At 46.2% G+C, this 16546-nt stretch overlaps 2 protein-coding genes across 5 annotated transcripts in view; both read right to left on the bottom strand.

The window, feature by feature from the left end:
- The window catches only part of EPO (erythropoietin), a 5987-nt gene extending 2846 nt beyond the window's left edge, over positions 1–3141 (bottom strand). The window contains exon 1 of the mRNA XM_005879158.2: positions 2914–3141. Within this exon, the coding sequence (XP_005879220.2) occupies positions 2914–2986 (73 nt within the window). The 5' untranslated portion in view covers positions 2987–3141. The remainder of the gene's footprint in view (positions 1–2913) is intronic.
- A 6773-nt stretch (positions 3142–9914) lies between these two features.
- Positions 9915–16546, bottom strand: part of POP7 (POP7 homolog, ribonuclease P/MRP subunit) — a 13871-nt gene continuing 7239 nt past the window's right edge. For 3 of the 4 annotated variants that reach the window (XM_014550161.1, XM_005879108.2, XM_014550162.1), the window contains exon 2: positions 9915–10603. In XM_014550161.1, coding sequence (XP_014405647.1) covers positions 10171–10603 — 433 coding nt within the window. In that variant the 3' untranslated portion in view covers positions 9915–10170. Of the gene's footprint in view, positions 10604–10912; positions 11143–16546 lie in introns of those variants that run through there. The other variant, XM_005879107.2, reaches the window with a different exon arrangement.

Below are 16546 nucleotides of genomic sequence, written 5' to 3'. Positions count from 1 at the left end.
CCGGGCTGGGCAGGCCGCCTGCGCCTGGAAGGAGGGCCACTCTGGGAAAGGCGAGGGGCCCCGCGCCTCCCTGGGGGGCACGCAGATCGTGCGCGGGGGCTCAGAGCTGGAAGTGCCTAGGTTTCTGCGAAGGCGCTGGATCGGGAAGCCAGGAAGGTGCTGGCAGGGACGAGTCAGCTGCCTTTCTTCTCACCGCCCCTGTACTTGTTCTAGAACCAGTGTTGTTCGTGTTGAGGGATTTGATGGCGTAGGGAGCAAGAAATGTGGGGGGTCTTCTCCCCCCTCCTCACATTCTAGGACCCTGAAAAGCCAGGAATTGAACTTTTAGGGCACAAATCACATGGTATGCTCTGCAGGACACACATGCACTGCGACATCGTTTCTTTGTCCTGTGACACAGGCCAGCCTGTGTGGCAGAATTCTTAGGAACTCTGGAATAAAGCTAACCCCCAGAGCGCTGGCAGTTGGGAGTTGCAGCTACTCCTTTGTGAATTGTAGGAAGCCCTGAGGCAGGGAGGTGGCTTTAGGAGAGCAATCTTCCTAAAGCTGGGACCAAGGCTGGCTGGCTCTCAAACCTCAGAAAATGGCCTCAGCCCCTGAGCCTGTGTCCTCACCTGTCAGATGGGTACAAGGCAAGTACCAGGCCTACCTCGTGCAGGTTTCATAAGACAGCAAAGTCCTACAGGTAGTTCCTTCACTCCCTACCTGGTCTCATGATATTAGAAATATTTTATTCATGTGTTCAGTGCCTTCTTTATGCAAGACACTTGACTACACACTTTGCAAGACAAAAAGATGTGCTGAGACCGAGCTCCTGTCTCCTGGATGGAGTTAGCAGCTTACTGTCGAGATAAGGTGTGTACACCGGGCAGTGTGGGAGGACTGGAGTGCACGGAGCTGAGCTGTAAGAGTTTGGAAGAGGGTGAGCTCCTGTGGGGGAAGTCAAGGAAGCGGTAATGGAGGAGTTGACAGTGAGCTCAGCCTTGAAGGGCAGGTAGGATTTCAATAGGAAAAGATGTGAGGTGGGTGTGGGAGGCCAATTAAGCAAAGTGAAAGGAGGGTCCGGTGCCTAGGGTACAGAAAGGAGAGGTAGAGCTCAGACCAGAGAGCTGGTTAGGGAGGGGTCAGGTTCCTTGAATGCCACTCTAAGGAATTTGGCTTTTGTTGGGAAATGTTCATTCATTCATTCATTCAAGAAATATTTGTTTCACCTGGCTGGTGGCTTTTGTTGGGAAATGTTCATTCATTCATTCATTCATTCAAGAAATACTTGTTTCACCCGGCTGGTATGGCTCAGTGGTTGAAAACTGACCTATGAACCAGGAGGTCATGGTTCCATTCCCAGTTAGGGCACATGCTCGGGTTTTGGGCTTGATGCCTATTAAGGGGCCGGCAGAAGACAGCCAATTATGATGTTTCTCTCTCATCGATGCTTCTATCTCTCTATCCCTCTCCCTTCCTTTCTCTCTAAAAATCTTTATTTTTTTTTTTAAAGAAATGTTTGTTTCTTCAAGAAATGAATATTCAGCCTTGGCCGGGTTGGTTGGAGCATCATCCCATACACCAAAAGGTTGTGGGTTCGATTCCTGGTCAGGACACATACTTCGGTTGCAGGAGGCAACTGATTGATGTTTTTCTCTCAGATATTTCTCTCTCTCTCTCTCTCCTCCCACCCTTCCTCTCTCTCTAAAAATCAGTGAAGCTAAGCTGGCGTGGCTCAGTGGTTGAGCATTGACCTATGAACCAGGAGGTTACTGTTTGATGCCCGGTCAAGGGCACATGCCCAGGTTGCAGGCTCGATCCCCCATATGGGGCATGCAGGAGGTACCCGATCAATGATTCTCTCTCATCATTGATGTTTCTATCTCTCTCCTTCTTTCTTCCTCTTTGAAATCAATAAAAAATATATATATTAAAAAAAGAAAAAAATGATTCTCTCATCATTGATGTTTTTATTTCTCTCTCCCTCTCCCTTCATCTCTGAAATCAATAAAAATATATTTTCAAAAAATAAATAAAAATCAATGGAAACATATCCTCAGTGAGAAAATTTTAAAAAATGAAATAAATATTCATTCATTCAAGAAATCTACATATAAATACCTACTCTTGGCCAGGACCTGGCGATAGAGCAGCGCATGAAACAGACAAGAATGCCTGCCCTGGTGGAGCTAACATTCTAGTAGAGGCAGACGGCAAACACAAATATGAATAAAAGAGGATCTCCAATGGCAATAAGGACTAAGAACAGGCACAGAAGGGGGGACAGGAGTGTTAGAAGAGGCTGCAATTTTAGATCAGGCAAGCAGGGACGCATGCTGAGGTGACCTGAATGAAGAAGACCTGAATGAGGTGAGGGGAGACATAAGGGGGTGGGGGGAGAGCATGATCAAAGAGGGGTTCAGAAAGATGGAGAGGTTGCCGTGTTTCTGGCGGAAGTAATGAGGACCTGACTCTCTCCCACTCTGCTCTCCTGCCCTCGGCTCACCTCGAGCCTACATTGGGAGCCCTCCTTGAACCAGGTGTACTGGATGTGGGTCTGCACGCCCCACTATGCCCTCTGGTCCCAGCTTCCCTCTCAGCACCAGGCAGACTCCCAGCCCCTCTTGGCCTTCAGAACCTAGTTCTGCTTCCTTCCCAGATTCCAGCTGTGAGACAAGCACATGCACACTCACGTCCAAACACGTCCGCACATGTGTTCTGTCCCTAACCCCCAACCCCCAGGCTCTCTCTCTCAGTCCTCAACTCCTGACTCCTGCGTCACTGTCCTGACCTGACCACGAAGAGACCAGGAACAGATGGGGGGCGGGGTGGGGGGACACAGCCTGAAGAGAGGGAGGAGAGGAGGAGCCTCTTGGGCTGTGGGACCTGCTCCTCCCTCCCCTCTGACAGCAATTTGTCAGAGGCCCTTACCTTCAGGAAAGGAAGGAAGATGGGCCATGAGCACAGGTGCTGGGCCTTCTGGACAGGGGTGGTGCTGGCTCATCCTCTGTGGCTTCCAAAGAGAAAGCTATGATCGCAGCTTTCCCTAAACTGTGGAATCCTGCTAGGAGGGCAGAGGCTGGTTCAAAGGACAACTTCAACCCAGGTGTTCTTGGGTACTGCCCAGCAGGGTCCACCTATCTGTCCTCATCAGGGGACCCTGAGGATAAGGAAGAAAACAGGAAGCTACCTGGGGCTCTCCCTCCAACATTCACCAATTCACCACCTCCTGCCCAGCACCCCCTCCACCTTCCTGCTTCTATTCCTCTGGCATGGTGCTGACTCAGTCCCAGGACCACTGCAGGCTCCTCACTGACCCCTCCAGTTAATCCCCAACCCTGCCATTAGACTACCTTTCTTATGGAATAGCCTCATTTGAGTCACTCCCCTGAGCAGGAATCTGCAATGGCTCTTGGTTGCCTCCGAACTAAGACCCTCTGTGTTCTGCCATCCAACTACCCTCCAGCCTAATCTCCCACTTTGTTCATCACACAACACAGTTAGATGATTTTCAGCTTCCTGCCCTTTGCTCAACCTATGCCTTCCACCTGATCACCTGCCCACACTCTCGCCCCTGTTCTTCAAAGACCAAACCCAAGCATTACCTCCTCTATGAAACCTTCCCTGTCCCCCAGCAGGAAGTTGTCTCCTTCCTCTGTGCTGCTATCCGTATATGTCTCAGGTCTCTCACTGGCAGGGCCACCATGTACAACTGTCAAGGTTGAACACTGCACAACTGCAGGGGGTGCCATTCATAGACTCTGATGGGAATGGTACTCTCTGGAGTCATGCAGCACAGGTGCCCTGTTCATCAGAGCAGAGAGCGAAGGACAGTGTCTGACAGGCCTTGTTCACGTTGGTACTCATGAGGCACTGAACATGTTTCCTGTTTAAGGCTATCACTTATATGTGGCTTGCATTATGTGGTCCCTCCACTCCAGACACCTCAGCCAGAGATGGACACAGAGAGGGGAAGTAAGCCATTCATCCTCAGAGTGCTTGCCAGAGCCATGCCTGGACAACCTAGCTCTGGGATCTTGGGAGCTTGAGAGGCCTCCCTCCACTTCCTGTGAAGACAGCCACTGAGGCAGGATCTGGAGAGGGACCGTTGTGACCAGAGGATGGCGGGGGTGGAGACAGGCTCTGTTCCATGAAATCTTCCTGGCAGCCAATTCAGATCGAAAATCCAAGGAGAAGCAAATTTACAGCCCCCCTGAGCTGTCCCAGACCCCAGGCAGCATGAAGCCCCAGCTGCCGGGAGTGGGGTTGGGGATAAGGGGGAGTGGAGGGAGGGCTCTGGGCCCCTCCTGCCCTGCTTTCCAAGCAGTTGCTTCTCAGCTTGACTCTCAGCCAGTGGCCCAGAAGACCTTCTGTGCTGGGAAGTGAGGTGGCTGAGGATGGGGTGGGGGAGGGCTTCCTGGCCCTTGGGAAGCTGGAAAGGGAGCAAGAATGCTGCAGAAGGGATTCCTGATGGAGAAAGAAAATCCTGTGCAAAGATCAATTTGGAGAAACTGAGGCAAAGGCTGCTTTCTTGGCCACAAGTAGCCAGAACCAGATCCAGGTTTTGTTCTCCGCAAGCAGCACTGTAACCCAACGACCTAAAGGGGTAGTTCAGTAAACAAGGGAGCCCAGGTTGGTGGCCTGAGCTCTGCCACTTACTAGCTGCCACCGACTTATGACTTTATCTCTGAACCTTGTTTCTATAGAATGGGGATGGTGAAAATCATAGTAATCCCTTCCCAGGGCTGAGGTGGGATTATGTAATACCTGACATAGGGTGATCAACAAATGCTAACTATGATTTCTACGCTCTCTGCTCTATTATACCAGCTACTTGTTCTCACTTTGGAGGCCGGGAGACCAAACCCCCAGCATATTCTCTGACCTTCCTCCAACATCTTTTACTGTTCCCTCTGGGAAGCTGGGCACATTGACTGCACTTGGGAGACACTTGCCCCTGAATACAACTGAGTGAAATGGAGTCCCTGTGGGAGTTGGAGATGGGTTAAGACACAGATATCAAGACAAGACTCAAACTTTGTTTATTCAAAGTAGGGCCAACCAAGAATTTCTTGCCCCATCAATGTGGGTCCCCAAAGAAGCTCAAAGCCCTTGGACTGAGTGAGGCCTGTGGGCCCACTCTAGATAAGCAATATGAGGCCACCTTTCTCAGTTACTTGCCTCTTGAATCCCCCAAGCACTTGAGTCCTTACAGCAGGGCTCCCAGAGCACCAATACCTCTATCTCGAGCTCCAGAACCACTTCCTCCAGTTAAGTTTCTGTGAAAAGTGTCAGCCCAATCCTAGGATCTCTAGCTCACGAGCATCGCTGAATATTCCTAAGCCCCTTCCCACATCACCCATCCTATATCGGAAGACAGAGCTACTAAATTGGCCAGAGTAACTTTCCTGTCCAAGCAAAAATAAAATTAGAAAGTCCTAATTGAAACCAAACACTACTTGCAATATTAATGGGAGTAATGTTTTTCTCCCATGTAAGGTCTTCACAGGTGTACAATTGTGAATACAAAAGCTTCATTTTGTTAACATGGAGATTGGGGACTAAGGATTTTGCATGATCTCTACTGGGTGGTCCTACAGGCTCTTCCTACTTCTGTTCATGTCTTATTTCATGAGCCAGCAAACAATTTTAGTATTTTCAGGTATTTAGTACATTTTTCTTGCAGCAAACAAGATGCATGGACTTGGAAGGGACCTAGGAGGTCCCGTGAAGATGAAGCTCTCTGCTTGCATATTTCCAGTGACAAGACATTTGATGTTTCTCAAGGGAGCAGAGGCTTGTTACAGAGTAGACAGCAAGCTGTCTTACTGTGCAGCCACCCATCCATCCATTCATCAGATATTTATTCCTTACTGGACTGGGCAGTGAAATCACTTCTCCTTGAGATTATCTCATCAGTTTGATGTCTAGCTCCCTGATCACCCCACCTAGATAGAGAAGAGAACAAAAGAACAGGGTTTGTAAAAATGTAACTTTTCTTTCTTTCTTTCTTTTTTTAATATATTTTATTGATTTTTTTACAGAGAGGAAGGGAGAGGGACAGAGAGCTAGAAACATCGATGAGAGAGAAACATCGATTTAGCTGCCTCCTGCACACTCCCCACTAGGGACGTGCCCGCAACCAAGGCACATGCCCCTTGAACGGAATCGAACCTGGGACCCCTCAGTCCGAAGGCCGACGCTCTACCCACTGAGCCAAACCGGTCAGGGCTGTAACTTTTCTTATTACAAAAATAATACAGACCTGGCCAGATAGTTCATTTGGTTAGAGTGTTGTCCCAATATGTCAAGGCCATGGGTTTGATCTCCCGTCAGGACACATACAAGAAAACCAATAAATGCATAAATAAGTGGAACAACAACTCGATGTTTCTCTCCCTTTCTCTCTCTCTCAAATCAATTTTTAAAAAGAGTTAATACTATACATTAAGAAAAAACACACATGACCATTGAAAAACTAGACAACATGGCTAAGCCAAAAAACATAAATTAAAAAGCACCCAGAATGTCATTAGGAAGATGGAGTCTTAAGTGGTCATTTTCACAAACTTCTTTCTTGGTGGGATGACCTTGGCCTCACTCCAAATCTCTGTGCAGCTAGACATCTCCTTCCCTAAGAAACTGCACTGGACACATACTTCTAGTCCAACTTCTCCATAGGTTCAAAAGGGTATGTGGGCCCTGGCCAGTGTGCTCAGTGTTTAGAGCATCATCCCCCTCAATGAGGGGTCACGGGTTTGATTTCCAGTCAAGGGCATGTACCTGGGTTGCTGGTTCATTCCCTAGTCTGGGTTGCGGTGAGTGCGGGAAGCAACCGACCAATGTCTCTCTCGAGCCAATATTTCTCTCTCTCTCTCTCTCTCTCTCTCTCTCTCTCCCTCCCTCCCTCCTTCCCTCCTCCTTTCCACACTCTTAAAAAAAATCAATGGAAAAAAATATCCTCAGGTTAGGATTAACAACAACAACAAAAGGTATGTGGAACATACCATTCTTTCCCCAACTCCTGAGGGAGCATCAGGAACTCATCTGGGACATAGTATGGGACTTACTTATCAGCCCATCCAAACCAGTTCATGTGTCCTGAGGGCCTTCTTCCCTACCAGGCAAGCCACAATGAAAAGCTGACAAAACTAATAACCCAGCCTTGTGAATCAAACACACACAAATCACCTTCCTTCCCCTCTCCCTAGTTACATTAAGAGGCTCCAAACCATTCCTTAGCAAACTGTCATACTAACAATAGTAGCCTTTACAAACACCAAGACAGTTCCAAGCACTATGCAAATTGTTTGTCTTTTTAAGTCTATCTGTCCTGCTTCCTATTAGACTTTACAGGACCAACGGTTTAGACCTCTCCAGGCAGGCCTGGCACCTAACACAAATCCCTACAACTAAAGGATGCTCAATAACGCTATGGATGATGAACAAATGTCTACACCCACTTCCAAGCTAAGCATTTGAATTCTAGCCTCTGAGAATGTTTTTGAAGTAGGAGGTTATTATGCACTCATTGTGGGCTCTGCAGCTGTTGAGTAAAAAGAAGGGAGGGAAACTGCATTTGGACATACCTTCCCCCGTTTCCCTAGTTTTGATGAAAGGCACTTCAGAGAGCCAGTAGAAGTTGGGGATGGAGGGTGGACAGAAGCCAGAGTCAGCCTCACTACAAATGGGATGGAGTTCCTTGCCCCACCCACCATGCATGGACTCCAATAGATGCAGAAGTCTTCCCCTCATCTTTACATGCCCCCACACACTCAAGGGTGAGCCCCCACACTGTCCAATGTCTAAGGGCTATTTCTATAAAACTGCCACTGAGGGAAACCGCACTGGCAAGCAGCGAGAGAACATGGAGTAGAAACAACAAACAAATAGGCTGGGAGACATAGCTGCCAAAACAAACCAAATGCAAAAGGCTGCCTGCCACCACCTCAGCTGGGCCCAGGCCAGAAGCGTAGACACAAGAACACATACGTGCAGGAAGACACATAGTTCCATCCAGCTCCCTCTGCTACTGGGGGGCTCCAGGGCAAGGGAGCCTTGCAATCAAGGATGATAGGGAAATGCGGGTAAAGGGTGTGATAGGAATATCTCCCATGTCTCCCTCGCCTCCTGCTTTCTAGCCACTGAGTGACCCTCCAGCCCCAGAACATGTCCTGCCTGTTCATGAACCCCTTTTGTGCATACCAACCCCTCTACCCAGATATGCCCTCTCCCTTCTTTTTTGCCTGGCAAACTCCTATTCATCCTTCGAAACCCAAGTCAAAGGTGAAACCATCTTGGACCCCACCAGGAAGTTAGCATTTCCTTTTCCACATTTCCATATCATGACTACTTAAATTCTTTTATAACACATCTTCCTCATTCACAAAAACTGTATATCCACCTTTCCAATTAAATGATGAGCTCCTTGAAGACAGAGGCCATTCTATATCCACCCCTTTGTATTCCCAGGGCCCAACCCAGGCCTTGGCTCACAGTAGGTACTCAGCACATGCTTAGTTGTTTGACTGAAGCACTGGTCCTTTTGTAAGGAATCCACTTTACTGGCAGTCACTCACCCAGCATCAAAGTCCCTCATCAATACTCAAGCCAGAAGGGATTTCAATAAATGAGAAGCCTGATTTTCAAAACCTAAATCAAACTACTTTCAAGTGAACTAAAATAAAATTCTGTTACTAACCTTTAAATCAGATGCTTTCAAACTTGATTTCAACCACAGTAAAACAATTCATATACCTACTACATATCTTCTATATATGTAACAGCCTAATATGCAACTTGTCCCCCCCGGGAGTTCGACCGGGAGACCAGGAATTCAATTACTCACTATGATGTGTGCTGAGCACCAGGGGGCGGCTGGCAGCCAGAAGGAAAGCCTCGCTGGCCAGGCCTAGACACCCTACCAGTGCAAGAATTTCATGCACTAGGTCTCTAGTGTGTATATGTAAACACATTGTTAACTAAAAAATTGGCAACAACACTGCCATTTAAGTTGCACTTTCTTCTACTTGCTTTTTTTTATTGTCTTTGAGGGTTGAAGTTTTTTGTTTTTTTAAAATATTGATTTTGAAAAGGAAGGGAGAGAAAAAAAACATCAATGATGAGAGAATCATTGATCAGCTGCCTCCTGCAGGCCCCACACTGGGGATGGAGCCCACAACCTGGGCATGTGCCCTTGACCAGAATCAAACCAGGGACTCTTCAGTCTGCAGGCTGACACTCTATCCACTGAGCCAAACCAACTAGGACTCTACTTGCTTCTTAAGTCTATGATCCAGTACAGTGATTTCAAGACCCACAAATGGATCACCAACCACATTGCTTTAGATGACTCTACTTTGATAAACATGAGAAATCTGATCTTTCTAAAAATATCCAAACAAAAAGTATTTATCTGTGCCCAGTGATTCGGGGGGAGGCTTTCTTTTCCCACAGAGCAGCCCAGCCAGAAAGGTCTGAAGGGCTCTGGACCATAGTTGCTTTGAACACTTTGGGCTCTGCAGGACCAAGAAATGAATGAAGCCATGTGTCAATCCCTACCAGAGGCTGATACAAAGGAGACCCTAGTTTTTGCTTCTTTCATTTTTAAACCCCCACCTTTTCTGTGCCTGGGAACCTCTACCAGAGCCTGATGCTTCTGAGCATACAACTATCCCAGCTGCATTCAGCAGGCAAAAGTGTACACCTTATCCATTAGGCCTGCCTCTGAGCGAATGAGAAATTTTAAGGCAAACTATGGGTTGTCATGCTTTTGCATTGTACTAAAGTTTGTTACTCTCTCCCTAGTACAATGTATGCTCTCTGTGAAGGCACCTCAAGTTTCCCTCCTACATTGACATACTTGTCAGGTTTCCTACTCTTCTTTTCAAGCACACACAGACTTTACACAGGGGAAAGGAGTGGCAGTGGGGTGGATGGACACTTAACACAACTCGATACTTTTTATTGTCTAGGACAATGGTGGGTTACAGACCACAAAGATTCAGGAAGGCCTATTGCTTGGGCCCAAGAGACACACTCCCCGTCTCAATTCAGAATCCTTTGGGCTATGAGAAGACAGGCTTTTCCTGACTCTAGCAGGAGGTCCATGACAGTACTCAGTACAAGGAGAGTCATACCTGAGCCTAGCTGAGGGTGGCTGGACAAAGTGAGCCAGACTCATTTTAATTACTTCGGTGTGACCCTGAAAACTCGGATGTGGATGGCCGAGTTGTTTCTGATGCGGGTCAGCGGCTCTCGTGCATCAGTCTCTGGTTCCAGGTCATCAACAAGCTCCACCGTGGAGGTATTGGCGGCCACCTGCAAGGACCCGAAGCTGCCCGCCTGCAGCTGCAGGGCAATGTTGATTGCACGATTGATGGCCAGGCCCAAGCCATGAATGTAGATCTCAGTGCATGCGTTCTGACCCCGCGCCCCACCGTCCAGCAGCTTCTGGCAGCGGACCAGCTGGGCCTTAAAGTCAGTCTTCATGTTGACATAAATGTCATTGGGCCTCCGGGGCAGGCGGTGGGGCAGTCGCTTCCGAAGGGTGTACTCCACTGGATCCAGCTCAGCCTCGATGGCCGCACGGTGCTCTCTGTTTTCTGCCATGGTGCGTGCCCTGGCGGGAAAAAGACGAGATCAGTGAGGGGTGACAAGCCACTTCGCTTCCTTTTCTACTCCATTTCCTGTCCAATAGGTGTAACCAGGAGGGGGCGCATTCAACGCCCCTCTTCGCTTCCGGCCTCAGTCCCCGCCCATTACCCCCAAGCTTCCGCGTCTCCTCCACCGCCACCGCCGGCTCTATTCATTCATACATCGCCCCAACCTCAAGCCCCTCCACCGCCCGCTCCCCGGCTCTCGCGCCAACTCTCTCGGGTCCAGGATGGCCCCCTTGCGGACGCGGCCCTTTCCCCGCCAGGTCACTTACGCGTTGTGCCAAGCGGCCTAGTAGAGGGTGCAGCCAGGACCCCAGACCCGAAGGAGGGAAGGAAAGGGGCGCTCAACAGGAACGCCAGGTCGCGGGCGACCCCGGGCTTCTGCGAGCTCCGCGAACCGCCTTCCCGGCCTCCGTGCTCCCCGCCCCTAACCGAGAGCCGCTCGGGCAACCGCGCGAGGCGTTGGAGTAACGCGAGGCTTCCGGGAGGATGGATCTACCACGTGTCTCGGAGGCGGGCCCAGGGGCAGGGGGCGGGCCCAGGTCAGAGGAGGAGGAGCGTCAGCTGCCCTAGGCCAGACCAAGTTCCGGCCCTCGGCGGGTCTTGGGGGGAGAGAGGGGTCTTGGCGTGGGGCGGGGAAGCGGCTATTCTAGGGGCGTGGAGAATGTGGGTGAGGCTCTGGCAGTGACAGCAGGGAACGCAGTGAATGCAGAAGAATGGGATCGCAAAGGAGCTAAAGACAAGTCTGGGCTCCTGCATCCATCGCAGTTGCTCTGGTCAGAGGAGGCCTGACCGAGCTGAACTCGCCCAAAGTCCCTGTTGCCCAAATACGGAGGGGGGCATTGAGTGGTGAGGGGTGGCCCTCGACAGAGGACAGCGTCCCTGGGCTCCCCGGCAGTTCACGGGGACCTGTCCCTCTCCCTTGCCTGTTGCCGGCCGACCCTAGGCCCACCCTTGGGGATCCAAGCTATGAGGCCCAGGTTTCACGATTCCCTCGGGGTACGCTAACTCACCCCGCTCAACTATCACCCACCGGTTCTTTGGTGGCTTCCCGAGACCTGGGAGCAGGAACGTGCGCCCCCTGGCGGGCAGGGCAAGGCAAAGCACTGAGCGGGGTGTGTGTGTTCCTCGCTCCCTAAGACCAGTGGGGAGAAGCTCTCTGCCCAGATTGGTGCAGCTTCTGGAGTTCCCTCTGGAAATGCGTTAGGCCTGCATTGGGGACCTCGAACTACGCTCTGCTTGAGTTTTCCCATCATTCAAATGGGGTAATTCCTGTCTTGCCATGGAGTTGTGAAGTCCAATATAACCTTGTAAACTGGAAGCCTACACAAGTGAGTTGGAATTTTTATGGCCCCCAGGCCCCTCTCTAGTTGCCTAGGGTAGAGTCTAACCAGCCGTGGGCAAACTACAGCCTGCGGGCCGGATCCGGCCCGTTTGAAATGAATAAAACTTAAAAAAAAAAGACCGTACCCTTTTATGTAATGATGTTTACTTTGAATTTATATTAGCTCACACAAACACTCCATCCATGCTTTTGTTCAGGCCCTCCGGTCCAGTTTAAGAACCCATTGTGGCCCTCAGTCAAAAAGTTTGCCCACCCCTGGAACCTTATTTTACTGCAGGTTAGAAAGAACTCTCAGCACTAGTTAAATCCCATAGTTCTCTTTTTTAGCTTCAGATTCTTTCATTAACCACCAGTTTGGAGGGTAATGAGGGAAGGCAAGGTAGTAGGTGAGGAGGAAAGGCTGGCTACAACCCTATTCTGCCTCAGAAGTGACACCTGAGCTGAGTTTTAATGGGTAAATATTTCTTCTGGGAACCAAGGAGTATTCTGAAACAACTGCTCAGTATTTTTAAAAGAAGGGAAGCAGCCCTAACCAGTTTGGCTCAGTGGATAGAGCATTGGCCTGTGGACTCAAGGGTCCCAGGTTCGATTCTGGTCAAGGGCATGTACCTTGGTTGCGGGCACATACCCAGTAGAGAGTGTGCAGGAGGCAGCTGATCGATGTTTCTCTCTCATCGATGTTTCTAACTCTCTATCCCTCTCCCATCCTCTCTGTAAAAAATCAATTAAAATATATATTTTTTAAAAATATTCTCTTAAAAAAAAAAAAGAAGGGAAGCATAATCTAAGCTACCTCAAGGAACTAGAAAAAGAAGAGCCAAATAAAGCCAAAGCAGTAAGATGGGAGGAAATAATAAAGAGCAAAAATCAATGATACACAGAAAGACAATAAAGAAACTCAACTCAGAAGCTAGTTCTTTGAAAAGATAAATAAAATTGACCTTGCAAGACTGGCTAAAAAGAGGGGACAAGAGAAAGAAGACTCAAATTATGATTATTAGAAATGAAAGTGGGAACAGCCCTAAAGATCCCTCATACACTGAAAGATACTAAGAGAATAATACAAACAACTCTACATACATAAATTTGACAACTTAGGTGAAATGGACCAATTCCTAGAAAACCACAACCAACCAAACTCACTCAAGATGAAATTGATAATCTGAATAGCCCTATAACTATTAATTTAATTAATAGCTTTAAGAAAAACCTTTAGAAAAAGAAATATCTAGGTCCAGATGGTTTCACTGGTGAATTCTACCAAAGAAGAAATGAGACGAATTATACACACAATATCAGAAAACAGAAAACAGAGTAGGAAGGAACATTTCCCAACTAATTTCATGAGGTCAAAACTAGACAAATATAAAAGAAGAAAACTACAGACCAGTATCTCTCATGAACAAAGATGCAAAAATCCTCAACAAAATGTTAGCAAATTGAATTCAACAGTAGTCTCCCTTTATCCCTGGTTTCACTTTCCAAGGTTTCAGTTGCCCATGGTCAACTTGCTTCTGATAATATTACATGGGATATTACAGAAATAATTCATAAGTTTGAAATAGCGTGCTGCTCTTAATAGTGTGATGAAATCTCGCCTTCCTGCTCTCCAGGGATGTGATTCAATCCTTTGTCCAGCATATCCACACTGTATAAACTACCCATCCATTAATCACTTTGAAGCCGTCTTGGTTATCAGATCAACTGTCGAGGTAGCCCTTATTTTACATATGTGATACTTTCAACAATAAAGATTAAAAAATGAAAGAAAAACACAGTATATATAAGGTTTGGTACTATCTGTGTTTAGGTAGCCACTTGGGTCTTGGAATGTATCCCCCCGCAGATAAGTGGGGACTACTATATATAAAAAGAATTATAAACCATGACCAAGTGAAGCTGATTTCAAAGATGGTGCAATATAAGGAAACCAATTAACTTATCTACTACATCATGCCTCCCTTTTGTCGGAAGCTTTCAGACTTAGAGCATTAAGCAGTGAGTGCCCTCTCTGGGGATCGAGTTTTCCCTGGAAAAGGCAGCAAGAACTGTGACCAGGAGCCTGTCTTCAGAATTGTGACCACTAGGTTTCAGGGGGGAAAGGAAAAAAAAAATGTTTTCTATGTAATAGCATTTTACTTTTTTCTCTCCCTTTTCTGAGTTCTTCCCTGCCTTTAACTAATAAAGAATGTGGGGATAGAAACAGTTCTCTCTGAGGTTCTCCTTACTTGTGACTTAACATTCTGGACCTGGGTGGGTCTGAGAGCTGATGCTTCTCCAGGACAAAGAGCCTCGCTCTGTGCATCAGTGTGGAAGTTAAATAGAAAGCGTAGGTGAGATTTTTGTTGGCTATTTTAAAAGTGTGTCATTAATATAAGAAACTTTATATTCATAGTATTTAATCTTTCTCACTTGTAAAAAATAAGAAAAACAGCAGGTAAATATTCATACAGGGAATAGCAGAGCTTTAAGATTCATTTCCATTTTAAGTCCATTTGTTTTGCCAGTGTGTTCATGTTCAGGTCTGTTATACTAATGTTATTTATTAATTTTTTCATTTATATACAGTTAACTAAAGAGCTTTTTCAAGCACCCACGTCTGTAAAGTATTTTTAAATAAAGTTTCTTTTGTTGTAGTTGACCTGAGTGCTGTCTTTGGTGGGGATGGAGGGTTGAGAGAGAGAGAGAGAGAGAGAAACATCAATGATGATAGAGAATCATTGATTGGCTGCCTCCTGCACACCCCCTACTGGGGATCAAGCCTGCAACCCGGGCATGTACCCTTGACCAGAATGGAACCTGGGATCTTTCAGTCCACAGGCCAACGCTCTATCCATCGAGCCAAACCGGCTAGGGCTGTAAAGTATTTTTAAATAAAATTTCTTTTGATATATATATATATATATAACATTAACACTCTAAAGGAAAAAGTTCATATGATCATTTCAGTTTATGGAGAAAAACTATTCAACATAATCATTCCATTTATGATTTTAAAAAATGTTAGGCAAACAAAGAATAGAAGAAACTTCTTCAACCTTATAAAGAGCATCTACAAAAAAACCTACAACTACCATTATACTTAATAGTAAAAGACTGGCCACCTTTCTTTTTGTTTTTATTTTACTGATTTCAGAAAGGGAGAGGGAGAGGGAGAGGGAGAGGGAGAGATAGGAAGAAACATCAATGATGAGAGAATCATCAATCAGCTGCTTCTTGCATGCTCCCTACTGAGGATTGAGCCAGCAACCTGGGTATGTGCCCTGATTCAGAATCAAACCGTGACCTCCTGGTTCATAGGCCCACACTCAACCACTGAACCACACAGGCTGGGCATGGCCACCTTTCTTTTAAAAGACTGTCTTCTCTCACCACTCTTATTTCAGCCAATGCAATAAGGCAAGAAAAGGATATAGATTGGAAAGGAAGAAATAAAACTGCCTCTATTTGCAGATGACATGACTATATACATAAAAAATCCCAAGAGTCTATAAAAAAAACTTCTAATTAATAAATGAGTTTAGGAAGTTTGCAGGATACAAGATTAACATACAAAAAATCAATTGTATTTCTACACACTGGCAATAAACAATTTGAAACTAAAATTTAAAACACAATAATACCATTTATAGTTACCCCAGAGATGGGGGGGGAGTGGGAGAAATATTTACATATACATCTAAGAAAACATCTACAAAATCTATATGCCGAAAATCTACAAATGCTGATGAAAAAAATTAAAAATCTAAGTAAATACATAGCTATACCATGTCCGTGTATTGGAAGATTTAACAGTAAAGATATCAATTCTCTTCAAATTGATTTCTAGCTTTAATACAATTACCAGCAAGAAAATCCCAGCAAGAATTTTTGCAGATTTAAACAAGTTTGTTGTAAAAGTTATATGGAAAGGCAAGAAAAGTTAAAGCAATTTTGAAAAAGAAAGAGTTGGAATCATACTCCCTGATTTTAATACTTAAAATATAAACACGATATCAAGGCAGTGTGGTATCTCCCAAGGGATAGACACAAAAATCAATAAAATGGAACGGAGAACCCAGAAATTGATTCACACAAGTACAGCCAGCTGATTTTGACAATAGTGTAAAAGCAGTTGAATGGGGAAAGAAAGTCTCTTCAGCAAATGGTGTTAAAGCAATTGGACAAACAGGAAAAGAACTGGACCTCAGCTCTATGAAAAAAATTAACACAAAATGGATGATAGATCTAAATATAAAATGTAAACCTTTCAGAAGAAAACACAGGTAAATATCTTCATGACACAGGGTCAGGTGAAGAGTTTTTTGACACAACTCCTACAACTCCAAAAGCATAATGTACTATTAAACAAAAAAATTGATAAATTGTATGTCAACCAAAATTTTAAAAAACTTTTACTCTGTGAAAGAGCACATTAATAGGATGAAAAGAGAAGCCACAGACTGGGATAAAATATTTGCAAATCATATATTTGACAAAGGACTTGTATCCAGAATATATATAGAACACTCTAAATTCAAGAGTTAGAAAACAGCTCAATTAGAAAATAGGCAAAAGTCTT

The sequence above is a fragment of the Myotis brandtii genome, unplaced genomic scaffold (genome assembly GCF_000412655.1).
Source record: "Myotis brandtii unplaced genomic scaffold, ASM41265v1 scaffold583, whole genome shotgun sequence".
In the NCBI taxonomy this organism is placed as follows: Eukaryota; Metazoa; Chordata; class Mammalia; order Chiroptera; family Vespertilionidae; genus Myotis; species Myotis brandtii.
The sequence above is the reverse complement of the archived record's forward strand: the minus strand, read 5'-3'. Positions and strand labels throughout refer to the sequence as shown.